General features: G+C 36.5%; 1 protein-coding gene across 5 annotated transcripts in view; it reads left to right on the forward strand.

Moving 5' to 3' along the window:
* Nucleotides 1-17,916, forward strand: part of MYRF (myelin regulatory factor) — a 109,530-nt gene that overhangs the window by 41,698 nt on the left and 49,916 nt on the right. For all 5 annotated transcript variants that reach the window (XM_087920849.1, XM_087920852.1, XM_087920851.1 and 2 more), the window contains exons 2-4: nucleotides 8,545-8,632; nucleotides 9,036-9,410; nucleotides 16,293-16,354. In XM_087920849.1, the coding sequence (XP_087776975.1) occupies nucleotides 8,545-8,632; nucleotides 9,036-9,410; nucleotides 16,293-16,354 (525 nt within the window). The remainder of the gene's footprint in view (nucleotides 1-8,544; nucleotides 8,633-9,035; nucleotides 9,411-16,292; nucleotides 16,355-17,916) is intronic.

A 17,916-nucleotide genomic window follows, 5' to 3' on the forward strand; every position in this document is an offset into this window, starting at 1 on the left:
TTAATAGAATTGTAATAGATTAAATTTAATTCACCTTCATGATAAAATCTAAAATCTGTAAGACTGAGAATTTGATTGCAGTTTTAAAAAGGAATACGTGTGGTTAATATTATAAAGAAGCTCTTTGAATTATACATTGGTTTGGCTAACCAAGAAACACATAATTGTTGATGCTTTGTTGGTTGGGAAATAACTCTTCTTGAAAAGAACGTGTTTACCATGGCCCTATAGAAACAAGTTGGTCCTTCAGCTGAATTGCTGGATATTTTATTTTGTTAGACTATTTTAGAATTTATGCATCTTGTTCCATCTTGCATCAAAATTCAAAGTGGTGGGCTGGTTCAACGTAAGGACTTTTGACTGAGAAAAGATGAGCACAGAATAAATTCATCATCATCATCATCATCATCATCATCATCATCATCATCATCATCACTGTTACCACCACTACTGTTTTTTAAAACTAAGAACAATATGGCAGCTTTTGGAAGAATTTGTGTGTGGGTTTTTTTTTCCCCTGAAGCTTCCTGCTTCCCTCTAATCTCTAGCTGGAAAGGGATGGGGGCAAAGGGGCATTGCTTAATGTTGTTAAGAGCTCGTGACTCCAAAAAGAGTAGTGTTAGCTTGTAATTAATCACCTAAGCTGGCTTTTGGTAACAAGTCTTTATTGAGTAAAAGTTTGAGCAACAAGATGCTCTTAAGAGCTTGCACTGAGTGGCAGACATTCCAGAGATGCTTTTTGCTCTAAAGAGACAGAAAGACATATGAAGGAGTTTATGAAAAAGCAAATGAAGAACAGATTTGGAAAAGAAATTCCCAGTTATTCAGGTAGTTAAAAGACAGAAAATAAAATTGAACCCATTGTTTTTGTTTGCATAAAGACTTTTAAGAGTTGTGTATTAAGGCAATGAAAGCATGAGGAAAAATAAGATATTGAGGCACTTGGAATGACATGTCAGCCAATGCTAATTTAGGGTGGTTAATTTAAGTTCCTCTCACCTAAAGCTGGGAAAAACTCTTCAGAGACTTTGCTTATTTTTAAGTAAGAAATGAAAAGCTCTTCCTTATCAAAACACCAGTACAGGACTTGGCACTTTTAGAAAAAACGAATTGCTTATCAGTTCTCTAGTTCCTAAGGTATCCAACCAAAACACGTCCTGCTTCTGGTTGCTTATCTCACCTATGCTTGAGTTCCTTTTGAGGTTCTTCAAGAAGGTGACCTTCAAGACAAGATGGCTCTCAAGCTAAAAATTAATACCACAGTGGTTCAGCCACAATGAAAAGCTTGTTATTTATTTTGCCAAATCCACACATGACTTTTTGGCTAGGAAAAGCAATCTGCCATTCTTTCTGAACATGTGTGTTATAATCCAACATGCACGTACAACACAGAAATAGATTTTTTTTCTCACTTGAATTCTTTATTTGCTTCTGATTCGTATCCTTACCAAATTTGCCTACTAAATTTAGCCAATCAATTTATTGCTTTCAAATGTTAGAAAATAAAGAGCTATGATTGTTGGAACATAATTTGTTCAGAATGGATATCAAATAAATTCTTCTACTATTAAAAGAATAAAAATTATACTGCCTTGTTGAGTTTAGCTATATTCTTTTATTTTTAATACTCATTTCGCCTTTAAGATTTATTTCCAAATGCTGTATCTGAACAGAATGGAAATGAAAACTGACCACAGTATTTATTGGGCATTGAATTAATACTTAGTTTCATGTCGTGATTGTTGTCTTCCTGGAAAAACTTCTGCTGATCTCTATTGGGGGGAAAAAAGCAATACAAATGCTCTAAACTTTATTTAAGGGTCTTCCTAATCTCAGTGGATGAGTAATTAATGGGGATACTTGCAAATCAGAACGGCATGGCTGAAGAGTAGAGCTGGAAAGGGGACACATAAGGCCATATTCACACAATACAAACTTTTAAAAATCTTCATATGTTGAAGAAGCTATTGTGGCCAGTTTACAGTTGATACTAAGCAATAATTGGGTGGGGATTATACATTGCAACTTCATCAGAAAGATCTATTTGCACCACATGGAAGAATAAGTGTAATGCTTATAATGGAAAACATGCCTCTAAATGTATTGATACTTCAAATGATTGAAAGAGGGAGAGTAACACATTGCCATTGGACTCTTGAAAAGGCATCTGTTAAGTAATCTGACAAGTGACTTAAAACATTATTTTAAAAAAAGTAATGCTTTTCATAGTTGCTAACCATGTAAGTGGGGGTCAATTCCATCCAGTAAGAAATTTTTTAAAAAATATAAGTTAAAGGTAAGAAAAGCTATGCAGGATAGAATACAAATATTACCAGTTAAAAAAGAAGATAGGCATAATTAGGAAACAGATGTTTCAATAATAATAAGCAGAGAATGAAGTGATTTTGATTTAGTGGATTCTTTGCAGGGTAGCAAATACAGAACTGGAGGCTTTCTCATCTTCCAGCCCTTTCTTTCCCTACTTTGTGTGATTCCCGCCCCCCCCCCCCAAGCCAAAACCCGATTCTTTCCTTTTTCACTCTCTCCCTTTTTAAGCACACTCACAGATTCGCCTGACAAAATTCCTCATTGGATTTAGAATAGAATAAAGTAACAGAGTTGGAAGGGACCTTGGAGGTCTTCTAGTCCAACCCTACACCACTTCAGACAAATGGTTATCCAATCTCTTCTTAAAAAGTGTTGGAGCATTCACAACTTCTGGAGGCAAGTTGTTCCCCTGATTAATTGTTCTAATTGTCAGGAATTTGTCCTTAGTTCTAAGTTGCTTCTCTCCTTGATTAGTTTCCACCCGTTGCTTCTTCCTCAGGGCCTTTGGAGAATAGCTTGGCTCCCTCTTCTTTGTGGAAGCCTCTGAAATATTGGACCACGGCTATCATGTCTTCCCTAGTCCTTCTTTTCATTAGACTAGACTAGACTAGACATACCCAGTTCCTACAACCATTCTTCATATGTTTTAGCCTCCATTTATTTCTGTTGATTTGTTTGCCTTGCAGTGAAAAAGATTTTCATTGGATGCAATTCTAGGATGAAACCACCTCTTTTTGTTTTATTCCACTTTTTTTCCCTTTAGGGGTGTGTGGGAATGGAGGATTAATCCTGAACCAGAATGCTTCTTGTGGGGGTGGGGAAGGTAAAAGAAGATTTTGGGGTGGGAAATTGTATGTGCGTGCTTATCTAGCGAGCAAACGGCATAGCATTTTAATCTGTTGAGATGAGAAGCATTTTAATCTGTTGATGAGAATTCAGGAAAATGTCTTTAATTTATTGGGTCTCTGAATAGCGGCTCTTCTCCCTGAAAATATTTTAAGCACCAGGAGTAGTATCTAAAGTCCAGAGAGCTTCTGGCTTTCAGGAATTATATAAAGCAAGCATTTTCTACCAAGAAACTCAGTGCATTTTTGCAGTCCAAAAGCAAGAAGGGAATTTTGTAAGACAACGAAAAAAGAAGCCAATTGAGGCAGCATGAGATAGTCTTTTTGCTCTTTTTAAAAATAATAATAAAAATAATAATTTATGAAACTTAAAAGCTCAGTGCCAAGAACTACAAGAGGTATGGTGGCACTGATACAGGAACATTTCCAGATAGGATTGATATTGAAAGTTCTATTCTACTTTTCTGATTTGAAATTGGAATGATTGTCCTAAGTAGAAGAGAAGGGCACATTTAAAGCACATTTCTTAAACTTTGTGTTCTTAGGACCTCTTCTCACTTTTAAAAAATATGGAGGATTCCAAAAGAGCTTGTGTTTGTATGAGTTATATTTATTGACATTTACTGTAATAAAAATTAAATTGGATCCAATTGTTGAGTATTTATTTATTGAATCATGCAAAAATAGCAAATCACACCCATAATATATTAACATATATAAAAAAAATTAATGAAACTTTTTTTTAACAAAGTAAAACTTTTACCAAGTAAAAACAAATCATGAAAAAAGTAATAGTGCTTCAATGTTTTACAAATATTTTCAATATATGGCAAATAATTTTGATGTTCTAGATCCCTGTTGTAGATCTCTTGGGGCAAACCACACTTTAAGAAGCACTGGCTTAAAGCCAATGGAACTTAAAGCATGGTTTTACTTCTTATTTTAAGCTCCCTCCATTCACCCCAGTTCTCATGCTATAGGGGCAATACAGAAAATGGTGTTCCTGTTATTGGGATACCAAATCTTGATAGGGGGATTTCATTGGTATTGAAGGGATGAAGGTCATATGAAGCCTGCAAGCCAACCAGCCAGCCAGCCAGCCAATCAGCCTTTAGTATATGAAAAGGTAGACAACTTTATTTAGAACTATGACAGGAGCATAAAAAGTAGTAGAGCAGCCATGGATTTTGGTTAGCTCAGAGTAATAGACTGGAATTAATTATTTCTCTTAAGAAAATGCAGTGTTTCCTGTTATGATTGTCAGTTGACAGAATATTGTTTTGAGCTCAATATGGCGAATAAATCAGTGGTAGGATTCAAAAAAGTTTTACTACTGGTTCTGTGGGTGTGGCTTGGTGGGTGTGGTGTGGCTTGGTCGGGCATAGCTTGTGGGCATGGCAGGGGAAGGATACTGAAAAATCTCCCATTTCCCGCCCTACTCACTAACCTGCTTTCCAGCTCCATTCTCCTGTGCAGGGCAACAAAAAAAGACCCAGCTGATCAGCTGGGATTTGGGAGGCAGAGAATAGATGGGGGCGGAGCCAGTCAGAGGTGGGATTTGCTGGTTCTCTGAACTACTCAAAATTTCCGCTACTGGTTCTGCAGAACTGGTCAGAACCTGCTGAATACCACCAGTTGAGGTATTCCCCGTTAGGAGAATGAGTGCACTCAGGGAAACATAGTGAGAGTGTTCCACCTGCTCCTGTTCTTCTACCTCCTCCTGTGCCTGTTTTTCCTCTTTAATGACTATTGATGGTTTAACTATCTCATCATTAGGGACTACTTGCGTGTCAATAACAACATCATTGTTGGATTCCTGTTCTAGTTTATTCCACCCAATGTGCTCAAGAAATTTAGCACTAGCGCTACAGTAAATATTAGCTGTGCCTGGATCCCAAAATCTAAACAATCTATGGTTGGCCTCGTAACCTACGAAAAATAATTTCCTAGCTCTATGTTGCCCTTTCAGTCTTACTTGTGAGGGAATATGCACCCATGCTGGAGCTCCAAATGTGTGTAGATAACTTAAATTTGGTTTTCTGCCATGCCAACGAGTGAATGGCAATTCACCAGTTGTTGTGTTCACCGCATTGTTTAGCACATGGTTGCTACACATTATGGCTTCACCCCACAGTGTTTCAGGCAAACCTGAATCAGATAACATAGTGCAAGCTTGTAACGTTTGCCCTCTTCGTTCTATAAACGAATTATGTTGTGGCCTGTAAGGTACAGAACGCTTATGCTCGATACCGGCCAATTTCAACATTGTTTGGAATCCATTATTAATAAACTCAGTCCCATTATCTCTAACTAAAGTAATTACCTTATGTCTCATTTTCCTTTCTGCCAATTTTCCTTTCTGCAAATCTTAGCCAATTAAAGAAATGTTGGAATGTTTCTGTTTTGTTTTTCATTAGATAGAAGAAACCATACCGTGAGTAATGGTCCATTATACTCAAAACATAGCAGGCACTTCCCAAACTAGGTTTCTTCGGACCAATTATGTCAGCAAAAACAATCTCTAAAGGTTCTTTGGTCATAAACCCATTCAGTCTGTTTGCTGGAGTAACCTTGCTTTTCTCCTGATTACAGGCATTACAGTTTAAGTACTTCCTACAGGGTTTTAATTTTACTTCCTCTGACAATTCAACAGTTTGTTTCAGCATTTTGAAATTAATGTGCCCTAGATGTCTATGCAGTAAATGTATACATTCATCATGTGGCTTAACATTGTTATAAACCAAGTTAGCCATCTGCAACTGGTCATCATGTATTCCCTGAGTGCACTCATTCGCCTAACAGGGAATACCTCAACACTGGTTATGGGCCCAGACTCAGATAACTGAGAGTTAGTGTGAATACACAGTACCGTATACAAACAGCTGTTTACTGTTTAATTGTGGGTTACTGTCCTGGTAAAGATGGCACAAGACCCGTCAACAAGTCTATCACTGATAACCCAGTTGGATGGAACAAACTATGTTTCCTAGTCTATGAAGTGCAGTCTAAATAAATGATATAAATCATTCTCTAAAGTTGCAGTAACACTTTTGCCCTCTTTCTCTATTATACAGTTATCTCCCCTAAAGGTTACTACATAACCAATATTAACTAACGCCCTTACTGATAACAAATTAAATTTCAGTTTAAGTACATATAACATAGATAAATGCTCATTTACACATGAACAATATGCAGTACCTTCACAAGATGCTTTCATCTTCCATCCATTTGCCAATGATACATGTTGCTTACTTGTGGACATATTTACAAATTTCTCTCTATTTCTAGTAATGCACTGCGATACTCCACTATCAACTACCCACAAATCATGGTTTACAGTTGAATAGCTAGACATAGCTAAATTAACATTCTTCTTAGCCTTCTGGTGATTACCAGTATTCTGTCGTTTGCCCTTCTTACAGAATCTAGCTATATGTCCCCTAGCCCCACAAGAATAACATTTCCTAACAGTATAAGCAGTTGAAAACAAATCCTCTTCTTATAGTTGTTTCTCTCTCAGTTGGTCTCTATCTAGCCTTCTTCTTGCCTCTTCTAACAATCGTCCAGTTATGTCAGTCAATGTCAGTTCATTTCTGATCAGGACTTCCAGTGAAGATACGTAATCATCAACTTTCATCCAATGAGGAAAGAATGATGTAAACCTGATGTAGCTCTGAAAAAATCAGTTCCTTTTCATGTAGCTCTTGAAAAGTTCTTTTCATGAAGTTCAAATGAGCTAACATATCTCCACCTTTCAGAAGACATGCTCTAAACAATTGACGTGTAAGATGTATGTGTGCACCTACACTGTCATGAACATAAATGCTCTTCAAATTCTCCCAACACAGCAGACTCTTCTCCACGAATATGGATTAGCTGCTGCTCACTCAGTGTTAGTTCAATTATACAAAGAGCTTGTTCGTTGTTCCGTTTAAAGTCAGTTAACTTTGGGGCATCGTCCTCATTATGTGGATCCCAAGCATTTACATCCGGTGGATCCTGAACTGCAGCCCATAACCCTTCCCTACACAGAAGTAGACTGCACTTCATAGACCAGGAAACATAGTTTGTTCCATCCAACTGGGTTATCAGTGATAGACTTGTTGACGGGTCTTGTGCCATCTTTACCAGGACAGTAACCCACAATTAAAAAGTAAACAGCTGTTTGTATACGGTACTATGTATTCACACTAACTCTCAGTTATCTGAGTCTGGGCCCATAACCAGTGTTGAGGTATTCCCTGTTAGGCGAATGAGTGCACTCAGGGAAACATAGTGAGAGTGGTGAGGAATAACACACAACCAGCATACAGAGACACTGAATAGTAAAATGTAGGTTTTACTTCCAGTAAATGGGTAAACAAAGTCCAACAAACAGTCCAAATCATACACGGTTAAAGCAGGTAGTATTCAATACAATCAGTCCAGGGATAATCCAAAAATGAAGTCCAGTATCATAAACAAAGTTCCGTAAACGGAGTTTGCTAACAGTTTGCAAGACTCTCAGCAATCCAAGCAGAACGATGATCAGGCAAAAGGCAATAGGGAAATGCAAGAAGAGAACAAACCAAGTTTCTGGCTCCATCTTATGGCCGTCAGAGGAACCTCAACCAATCACAATTAAAGCATTCTCTTAAAGTTACAACAGTATTAAATAACTATCCTGATTTATATATTGCCAACCCAATTGTTAGGTGACTATTATTCCTAATACCACCTCTGGAATAAATCATCTTAATAATTTGTAGCTTTTTGTAGAAACAAACCACATGATTTGACGATGAAGATTCTCAATCATCCAGGCGGAGATGTCAGAAAATTGAATCATTGAATCATTTTAGGAAATAATCCATTGCCTACCTGCCTTGCACTGACTGAGGGAGCTGCCTGGATGAGCAGTGAAATTACAAAGATTACATCCTTCAGAGAATTTCAGACAACCTTCAGACATCTCTGCTTGGATGACTGAGAATCTTCATCAACATTTGCAACACATTTTGTATTCAAACCACGCGATTTAGAGTGTCAGTTCTAGCTCTTTTTTTTAACCTGTCATCCTTACCACTATATATGTTATATACATACTGGTTCAAATATGGATGCATATTTTATTCTAGATGCATGAAGCTTTGTGAATAAAATGGTTTCCATTCTTCCAGCTGATTATTCTAGAGTAATGAATACTCAGTTTTTATCATCTGGGTTGGATTTCCACTTCAAGTAACATTTTAAAGTAAATTCTGTTATTTAAATCAGAAGTTTTGTTATGGGGAATTATCAGAATTCTGTCTTTCCTTATAAAAAATTATCGATCTTGTCTGGGGTTTTTTTTTTTGCTATTTTATCTGATATCTGGTCTTTCCTTCAGGTCATGATATTAATGGAGCTCTTGAAGCATCAAACATTGACACCAGCATCCTGGAAGAATACATCGGTAAAGAGGACTCACAAGATATGTAAGGGCCCTTTTTCACTTTTATTCTTAATGCTCCATGATGTTGTTTGATGTAAGAGTGAAAAGAGGATTGCATTTGAGGTTATGGTGATGTGAGCTAATATTTTTTTAATCTTTGCTTCCATTATTTTCAGCACTTTCACATATTTTCCTAAATATGGAATATGGCATATTTTGCTTTTGGCTTTCCTTTATGTTTGGACCTATCCACTGAGAGTTAGTTAGATGTGCAGATCAAGCCAATATACTTGTTCAAAAAAGAAAAACCATGGTTAAAAATCCTGGGTTGACATTATGGCTGAATCCAATAATGTATATGATGAAAAATAGATATAGTGTGTTTATATTGTGTCAGAGTGGCAAGATGCACATATTATACAAATGGTTCAACTTTTCTCTTTCAGTTCTGATTTAGATTCCATCTCTGACATTCCCGCATCAGCCAGTTATCCTCATACTCAGCCTGCCAACTCTGCCCTTGTCAATGCATCTGTCTCCAGTGTTGGTCATGTAATTACTCCTGTACCCAGTGGTAACTTCCATCACGGTCCCCCAAGCACCCAAGTTCCAGTCCGTCATGGTCTCCATCCTGGCCCTTCAAGCAGTCAAGTTCCAATACGGCATGGTCCCCCCTTGCCAAATCCATGTGGGTCCAGTTACAGTGCTCATCTCAACTGCAATAACAACAATGGCATGGTAGTACCCAAAGGGTTTCTCAGTGGCCACTGCCTGTCCAACCTTCCCCCTCCAATCAAATCAGAAGCCTCCTACACATCCGGGTAAGTAACGGATTGTGGCTATGCAAATATAAGTTTCAAGAGCCTTAGATTGATAAATAAAGTGGTTAAAGACTTAAAACAATTTGAACAAATCTGTAATGTCTCTTGCCAACCAATGTCATCTTAGTCTTCAAACATAACATGAGGGAATTTCACAGGGAGACTAGGAAAAAAAGTGTGACTCAGTTTTAGGTAACTGAACTAGATCATCTGTGGGTTTACATTATAAACCCTTTTGACTAATATGTGGAATCCAGGTCAAATTTCATTTTTTTGAACAGAGATGTGGTATGTTGTTTCAGTGGAAAAGAGAATGGAACAGCTTGCCCTCAGAAGTTGAGACTTCAAGAAGAGATAGGACTGCCATTTGTCAGAAATGGTGTAGGGTCTCCCGCTTGGGTGGGGGGTTAGACTAGATGACCTATAAGGTCCTTTCCAACTTTGATTATCTGTTATCTGTTATCCGAATATGAAAAGATTTAAAGGAATTATATATTTGCTGACTTCTGCCAGAGAGAGTATAAAGACAGTTGGGACATTCATTGCAATTTGGTAGGGGTATGTGAAAATAATGCCAAAATAGAAAACCAAAAGGCTGTATAAGATAGGCAGGAAAAAATATTATAAAGAAATTTCCCAGAAAAAAATAATTGTGAAACAAAAATGACCAATAATTCAGATTTCTTATGGAAACCATTATGCTTATAAAGTCAGCTAAATATTGGCTTAGCAATGCTTCCTAGCTGTTGACAGAATAATTCCACAAAACATTTATGGATATTCTAATCTGCTAAAGAAGGATGAGTTACAAAATTTAAAGCATGCAATTGATGAGATTGGAGCAGATGAGATTAGATAGGCTTGAGTTCATTCCTACAGAAGAGTTAAAAACTGGAAGATGGGCCTGAGAAAGTAGATAGATCTGGACTTCACTTGCTAACCTGAGATAACACTATATTTGGATGTGTGTCCTGAAGACATCTTATACCAAAATGCACCATTAGACCTTTCTTATCTTAGACTGACAAGACTAAATCATGGTTCTTTTGTATTTACAATTTTTCCCATCAAATAAGAGGAACTGTGTTTATCACCTATAAGGAATTTATTCTAGTGTGTACCTTTACTTCATAGTTCACACCTGGGATTTCTCATGCATTATGACAGGCAGGCATTATGACAGATGTAATACCACTAGATGGCACTCACGCACCCCAATTTTTTTTTAAAAAATGTTGAAATCTCATGAGATTTTGACAATTTTTAATTGCTCAGAGATAACAATCATCAAAAAAAGAGTGTTCTTTTCAGTCACCTAAATGACTGACAGATTGAAATGTTTTGTCTTGATTTTCAAAATATATTTAGATAAGATTAGGGCTACCCCAAATAGTAATGTAATGTAATTACCCCAAGTAATGTAAAGACATTACCCCAAGTAATGTCTGGAACTCACTACCCGATTCTGTTGTCACCTGCTCAAACCCCCACTCCTTTACTCTCAAACTAACCTCTATTGACCTCACCCCATTCCTAAGAGGTCTGTAAGGGGAGTGCATAAGCGCACAATTGTGCCTACCGTCCCTGTCCTATTGTCCCCAATTATTAGTTCCTATTTCTTGTATTTAAACTTATGTTTATTCTTGTTTCTGTTATATTGCAAATAAATAAATAAATAAAGTAAATAAGTAAGTAAGTAAGTAAGTAACTAACTAACTTTTCAAATCTTGAAATCCCAGATCGTGTATCTGGCCAATAAAGGTCATATAGAGAGAAATGAAACCAAAAGAACAGCATAGATCTGGGATACCCATAAGAACACCCACTTGCCAGGTTATTTGTCTTGACTGATTACCCTTTAAAATGTTACTTAATTTTTTAAAAAGTGTGATGTAAGCATATAACTACAAAGCAAAACATAGCCTTCTGTGTCATCTTCCCCCTCTCCCCATATGAATAGCTTTAGACCTTACAGGAGTCCATACTCAATGGCAGCCCTAGATAGCTGCTAGGCAAACCTTGCAGTTGCTGCCACCATTCACAAATCTCAAAGGGCAGTTTTGATTTGTTTTTTTCCTTGAGATCTGGTACCCTGTTTAATTTGGTGCCTTGGAAGCAGAGGTGATATTCAGCAGGTTCTGACCAGTTCTGGAGAACCGGTAGCAGAACTTTTGAGTAGTTTAGAGAACCGGCAATTACCACTTCTCAGTGGAGTTTTTACAGTATCCTTCCCCTGCCATCGCCACCAACCATGCCCAAAGAACCGGTAGGAAAAAAATTAGAATCCCACCACTGCTTAGAAGAATGGTGAGTTCAACTCTATGGGCCTTAAGAAAAAATAAAAACTGATAGGTAGCTGTAGACCAAACTTTTGTTTGAAAGTATACCCACCTGTACAAAAACAACAGCAAAGTAGGCAGACTTTATTGGGGGCAAGTAACATACTGATAAATCATTATTCAGAAGAATAATTTTGGTTGGTGTCTTGAGGACAGAAAAAAATTCCCCCTGTGCTGTCTATCATCATTTTTAAGTCTGTGCCTAAAACCTCACATTCTTCTATTTCAAATTAAAATATATTTCAGTTTGCATGTTAATTGTTTCACTGTCTTCAACAAGCTTTCTAATTCTTTTATTAGACTAAACTAAAATATGTTTGGTGCTGTAAACCATTCTTATTTTTATTTATTTGTCAAAAGCTTACAATACAACAGAAACAAGAATAAACATAAGTTTAAATACAAGAAATAGGAACTAATAATTCTGAAGTAACATATCCTTCTCCACTTTTATTTTCATATTCAAGTTTTCTTAATTTCAAAACCTTATCTGCTTTATGAAAACTAGCGTTTTCACTATATCTCTGTCATCACAAAAAGTAAAGACAGTGAGCTTTTATGCAAATTGTTAGGTCCATTAACTTTAAATGTTTAAATGAACTATGGCTAGGGACTTGATTGTTCTGGGTATTTTAATAGTCTGAATGTAATTGTGAAAAATCTGTGAACTTTCTTTAGATAAATAGAATACAATGAGTGGTAAAAGGAATCAAAACTGTATTCCATATAGTTTTATGAGGCAGCTTTAGGTTTTGAAAGATGACCTATAATAATTTAAGAAAACAAATTCTGGTACAGAAGAAAACAAATACAAAAGTCACATAGTAGTCTAGCCAGAATTTTCAACTAATGATTAGATATTAGTACTGTTCTAAAAGTTTATGGCATAACTGTAACTAGTAAGCTACTCTTCAGACAATTACTGTGATTATCCCACCCAGGTGAGAAATTCAGAGTTGTCCTGAACCAGAGGTGGTATTCAGCAGGTTCTGACCAATTCTGGAGAACCAGTAGCAGAAATTTTGAGTAGTTCGGAGAACTAGCAAATACTACCTCTGACTGCAGATTTTACACGCCCACAAAACCATACCCACAGAACCGGTAGTAAAAAAAATTGAATCCCACCACTGTCCTGAACTGACTCTCTATTAACTCATTTTCTACTTGGGTTTTACTATATTTTCTTCTGTACTCACTTTAAACTGGCTTATTTCTGTGTACTTGACTTTGCCATTCAGTATTGATAGCAGTTGTTATCAGCTGCTGGAAGGTATATATTGAATCAGACTTTTAAGCTGGGACTGACCTCACTGACCTGTTAGAAACTTGCAAGGCTGCCTTATAGAACAGATAGGTTTGTTTTGAAATGCACCAAAAACTAGCTGTTAATTTTGAAGAATCCATTTTCAATTTTAAAAATGACATTTATTGAAAATATTTTGCACTTTGAAGTAAATCCAAAAGAATTTAAATAATTTCCTACTCTGTTTATTAGTCTGTAATGTTCCTTGCAGACTGAGGTAATACAAATATATTAGTAAAATTACATTTTTGTAAATACTTAACAATTTAACAGAAACTATAAAACTTGGCATCTTTCTTGAGTCTATTTTATATGAGTTGGGTGCTTATGTGTAGACTGTTCATCATTTTAAATGTTGTATTGTAGTATTTAATATACCAAAAAAATAGACAAAATTAAAAGAAGATGGGAGGAAAGACTCAGGTAAAATGAACCAGAAAGAAAAATAATGATGAAATTTTAAAAAAAATAAATAGTTTAAACCTATACCACAAACCTATACCATTGATTGGACTTTACAAAATACTAGTAAAATGCCACTTTATAGGTAGAAAGTGAATGAATGCATGTCTTCCATTCAAATTTTTAGATCAAATTTAATGTTTTTTCACCTGTTTAGCTATATTCCACTTATGGTAAATCAATTCTTCATATTTCCTAAATTTCAAAGTATAATATTACATTCACACTTTTATCTCTTAGTTCTTTTTTCTCACCCTGTTAACAACATTATGAACGTTGCCACCACAGAACAAATCCAAAACATACAAATCTCCTTGAAAATATTACATTTCTAACAGAGAAATTGAAAGCCAATCCATACTATATATCCACAGGTAAAGCCTGTAACCCCCCCCTCAAATAATCCTTTTTTATATTAATTTTACCTTAAGCTCGTAGAATGCTAATGAAACACTCTTTAAAACTCTAGTCAGTTGGCTTACTAAAACATTTTTTCCAAGTTATTTGCAAGTTTCCAAATGTTTTCTAATATTTTCTGTTTTGTCTATAAAATTGATAATCTATAAACCTTTTTCTACAATATTAATATTTAGTGGTTTGGAATGCTGCTAATGCTTCACGTTCAACTTATATATTTATTCTTTCCTAAAATCTGATGTAGATTTTTAATCATTTATTTATAGCAATATTAATCTGAGAAAGACAATTTGTCAGAGTCGGTGCATGTCAGAGTCTTGACACAATTAAGAATATTAACCTCTGTCAGTGAGGAAACTGTTCTACAAATAACTATTCTGAAGTACTGAAATGAGTTAAACAAGGTGAATTTTTACAAACATCCATAGAGATCTAGATATAATAGGAAATACGTTATACATTTTTTTCATTATAAGAATAACTTGATAATTTACCATAGTATTGTACAATATGCTTAATTTTGATAAAGAGTTTTAGTAATTATCAGGAAGACATAGAATAGCATTGACATATGACAACAATTTAAACTTTACTGTGGCTGTCTTGATACCCAAAGTATACTTAGGTTGCCTAATATATAAGATGAAAGATTCCAAAAGCAAATTCAGTAAAAGGGAAGAAAACGAACTACCTGGATATGCTAATAGTGAAGAACTGATTAGAGCAATAAGAACAATAGGTTGGGCTACATTTTAATGCAATCAATTAAATTGGAAGGAAAACCATATCTGAGAAAAACATGTTTCAGAAATTTTAATTGCATAATATCGAAGGCTTTTTTTCTCATTTCCAACAAAGTAAACATAGCCTTATCCAATTTATGTTTGTGTACCAAATATATCCACTAATAATCTAATTTTTCATTTTCTAAAATCAAATTTCTCAGGATGAACTACAGAAGTTAGTACAATTTGAAGTGCTTATGGAAAATTGTGGTAAATATTTTACCACCTATGTTTTTTAAAAAATTGAGTGGCACAGGTAATCCTTAACTTACTTACCAAAGTTGGGACCAGAATTTCCACTGCAAGTCATTGCAGTTACAAGTTGAGTTGCACCCAATTTTACAACAACTTTTACAGTGGTTATTAAGCAATTCACCACAATAGTTAAGTGAATCATGCAGTCATTAAATGAATGCAACTTCCCCAATGGGCAACCAAAAGTTTGCAAATCACAATCGCATGTCTGCAGGATGCTGCAACCGCCAGTTGCCAATGAAGACTTGCACTCGCATGATAGAAGGGGTGGTGCAATGGACATAAGTCTGAGTACAGGTCATGTCACTTATTCCAAGGCCATTGCAACTTTGAACTGTTGTTAAATGAACAGTCATAAGTTGAGAATCTTATAATCTGTATACTCTACAAATCTATCCACCTTCAGACTTACAGTTATGAAAGCTTAGTTAAAAGAAAGGACTTTGTATAAAAAGGCAACATGTAAACTTTCAGCTCCATATAATTGAGAAAGTCAATTAAATCCCTACACCTGTCTATAGAATAACTATCAGGAGTAGAAGTTTTGCCTGGTTTCACTGAATTAAGAAATAAAGGGGCAGTGAAATAAGTGGAATTAGTTGCTTGATCCTGAGGAATCTTTGGACGATTCTTTTATCTAATTCATATTCTTTGTTATTTTTGAGTTAGTTTTGCTTGAAATTGCTTTCTGTGTGATCTCAGGGCTACTTGATGAAACTACCATTTGACCCACAGATTTACAGAAACATTGTCAGTGGGTCCTTCTCTGTATTTGTGGTGAAGATGGTGGTGATCTTCTTGAGCAACAGATTCTGTCTGGCTTCTTTCAGACATGCTGAGTGAAGTAGGGTGGGTCTCTTTAGCAGATAAACAAAAGCCATGACATGAAATGTCTAATAATAATACATAAAAATGCTCCTGATAGGAATAGTAAGGGAGTGAGAGAATACCTACTAAAAAAAACCAATCTCTTTCATTGGGGAAGGGCTGTGGTAAATTGGTTGGAGTGTTAAGAATGGAAGGTTTCTTGCTACTCTGGGCAGGAACAGCTATTGGCAATTAAGGGCTTTTGGTAGAAGGGAATTGTTACTGGATGATCTGCTATATTGAAGATAAGATTGAGTTCAGGTTCAGAAGCATTTGTATTCAAGAACCTTGATGACAAATTCATAATTAATTTCTACTAACCAAGGGTGGTGTAGATAATAGGGCTGTATGCTCTGTCAGACCATCTACCTAGGATTCAGAATCTATTTTACCTTATCACTTCTGCTAGACATTTGTTTGACCTTTTCCTCTCTTTTTCTCAATTGCTCTTCAGCACTTTACCCGACTCTCCCCCAGACTCCGGATCCGAAGCTTACTCCCCTCAGCAGGTGAATGGTAAGTGCTAAGATTAGAGCCCCAGCCTTCCTCCCCTCTTTGGTTGGCAGAAGTGGTTGGCTCTGAAATCTTTATCAGAAAAGGGAAAAACAGACTGCTGCAATACGTGAAGAGATTATCAGTTAGTAAATATTCTTAGACTTTCGCCTATTGTTTTCCCACTAACTTTTTAGAAAGGGGGGGGGGTTGGGTGGGCAGGACCAAGAACACAAGACCGTGTGAGAAGGGAAAGGTGTACTTCTGCCTTCCCAGAGAGAAGGAGAAATGGATAAGGGTGACCTGCCTTGTGAGGACACGGAGCAAAATTAAGCCTCGTTTTGTTGGGTGAACATGCTGTTAAGACTTCTGCAGGTTTATATAAAGGCAAATCCGCGCTGGAAATGAAGAACAAAACAGAGGTATTGTCATGAGCTTGTTTTTAGGTGGTGAGTATATACCCTGTGGCTCCTGCCCTCTCTTTGTATGCTGTATTTGATGTCAAGGACTCTCTTCCCATTCTTGTGACAGGCACCAAAGTCGTAGGTGCATCACGGAGGGTGGGTCTTCCTCCCTCTCTCCCTCTTTCTCTCTCCCCACGCCCCCTTAACCAGATGGTGGCTGTTCTGTGCTGCCCATGCTTTATAGATGTGGAAAGTGAAGAATTATGTCTCACTAGCTACTTTGGTTGCCTTTTTCTGAGGTTGAGACAACAGAATTAGCAACCAGGGTGAAAGAATTAAGGGCACAGTCCTGCCTGTGGCAAAGTTCAGAAGTTTCCCCATGGCCCCTGCCTTTAAAATTTAAGCCCTGTTCATTATGGAAGCAGCTCCTTCTCCTTTCTCTGTGAAAAAGGTCAAGAGTTCTTTTTATCTCACTACAAAAATCCCTGGAATTCCTCCTGGCCCTTTTTTTTAAATATAGCCAAGAGGCCAGAGTATTTGCCACAGAGTGAACTGCTTTCTCTCACCATTAAAACAACAGCACCTACCTCATCATCCTGGGGTGGGCAGAGGGAAGGGAGGAATAATTGGAACTTCTGATATTTTTGTGTAATGCATAAACTCCCGGGAAGCCCTGGAGTATGTATAAAGAGTTGCATTTGTGATCTCATAATTTCTAGGATTCTTCTCTTACTTTGAGAGAGGCATTCACATGCCTGGTAACCTTGAGATGTGAAAGACGAACCTTCAAGAACATATATGTTGCCTCAATATTCTACAGTAATGGTTATTCCATTCAATTCTCAAACAACAAAACATTTGGATTTACTGTTACTTCTATGGGTGCCTACCTAGTGTATTACAAAGCCTAAAATTGTTTGAAAATTGAAATTGTAGTAAGATTTCAGTATTATCTAGAGTACAGTTCTGTGACCACACCTTAGCTTGAAGTAGTGAAAAAATAGTCTTTGCTGAATTTTTTTTTTTGTCTGTTCTGAAACAGCTGCCAGCCATTGTCATTCCTAAAAGTTCTGGTGGTACTTGGGTGTTTGTGGGTAGTGGGGGTTGTGAGATGGGATTTCACCATCCTTTGTCATTTAATGTCATTTCTAACGTCAACCTTTATTATAACTTTAGCTTAGT

Source organism: Pseudonaja textilis, chromosome 1, assembly GCF_049901715.1.
Source record: "Pseudonaja textilis isolate UNSWEBS1 chromosome 1, rPseTex1.2, whole genome shotgun sequence".
Taxonomy (NCBI): domain Eukaryota; kingdom Metazoa; phylum Chordata; class Lepidosauria; order Squamata; family Elapidae; genus Pseudonaja; species Pseudonaja textilis.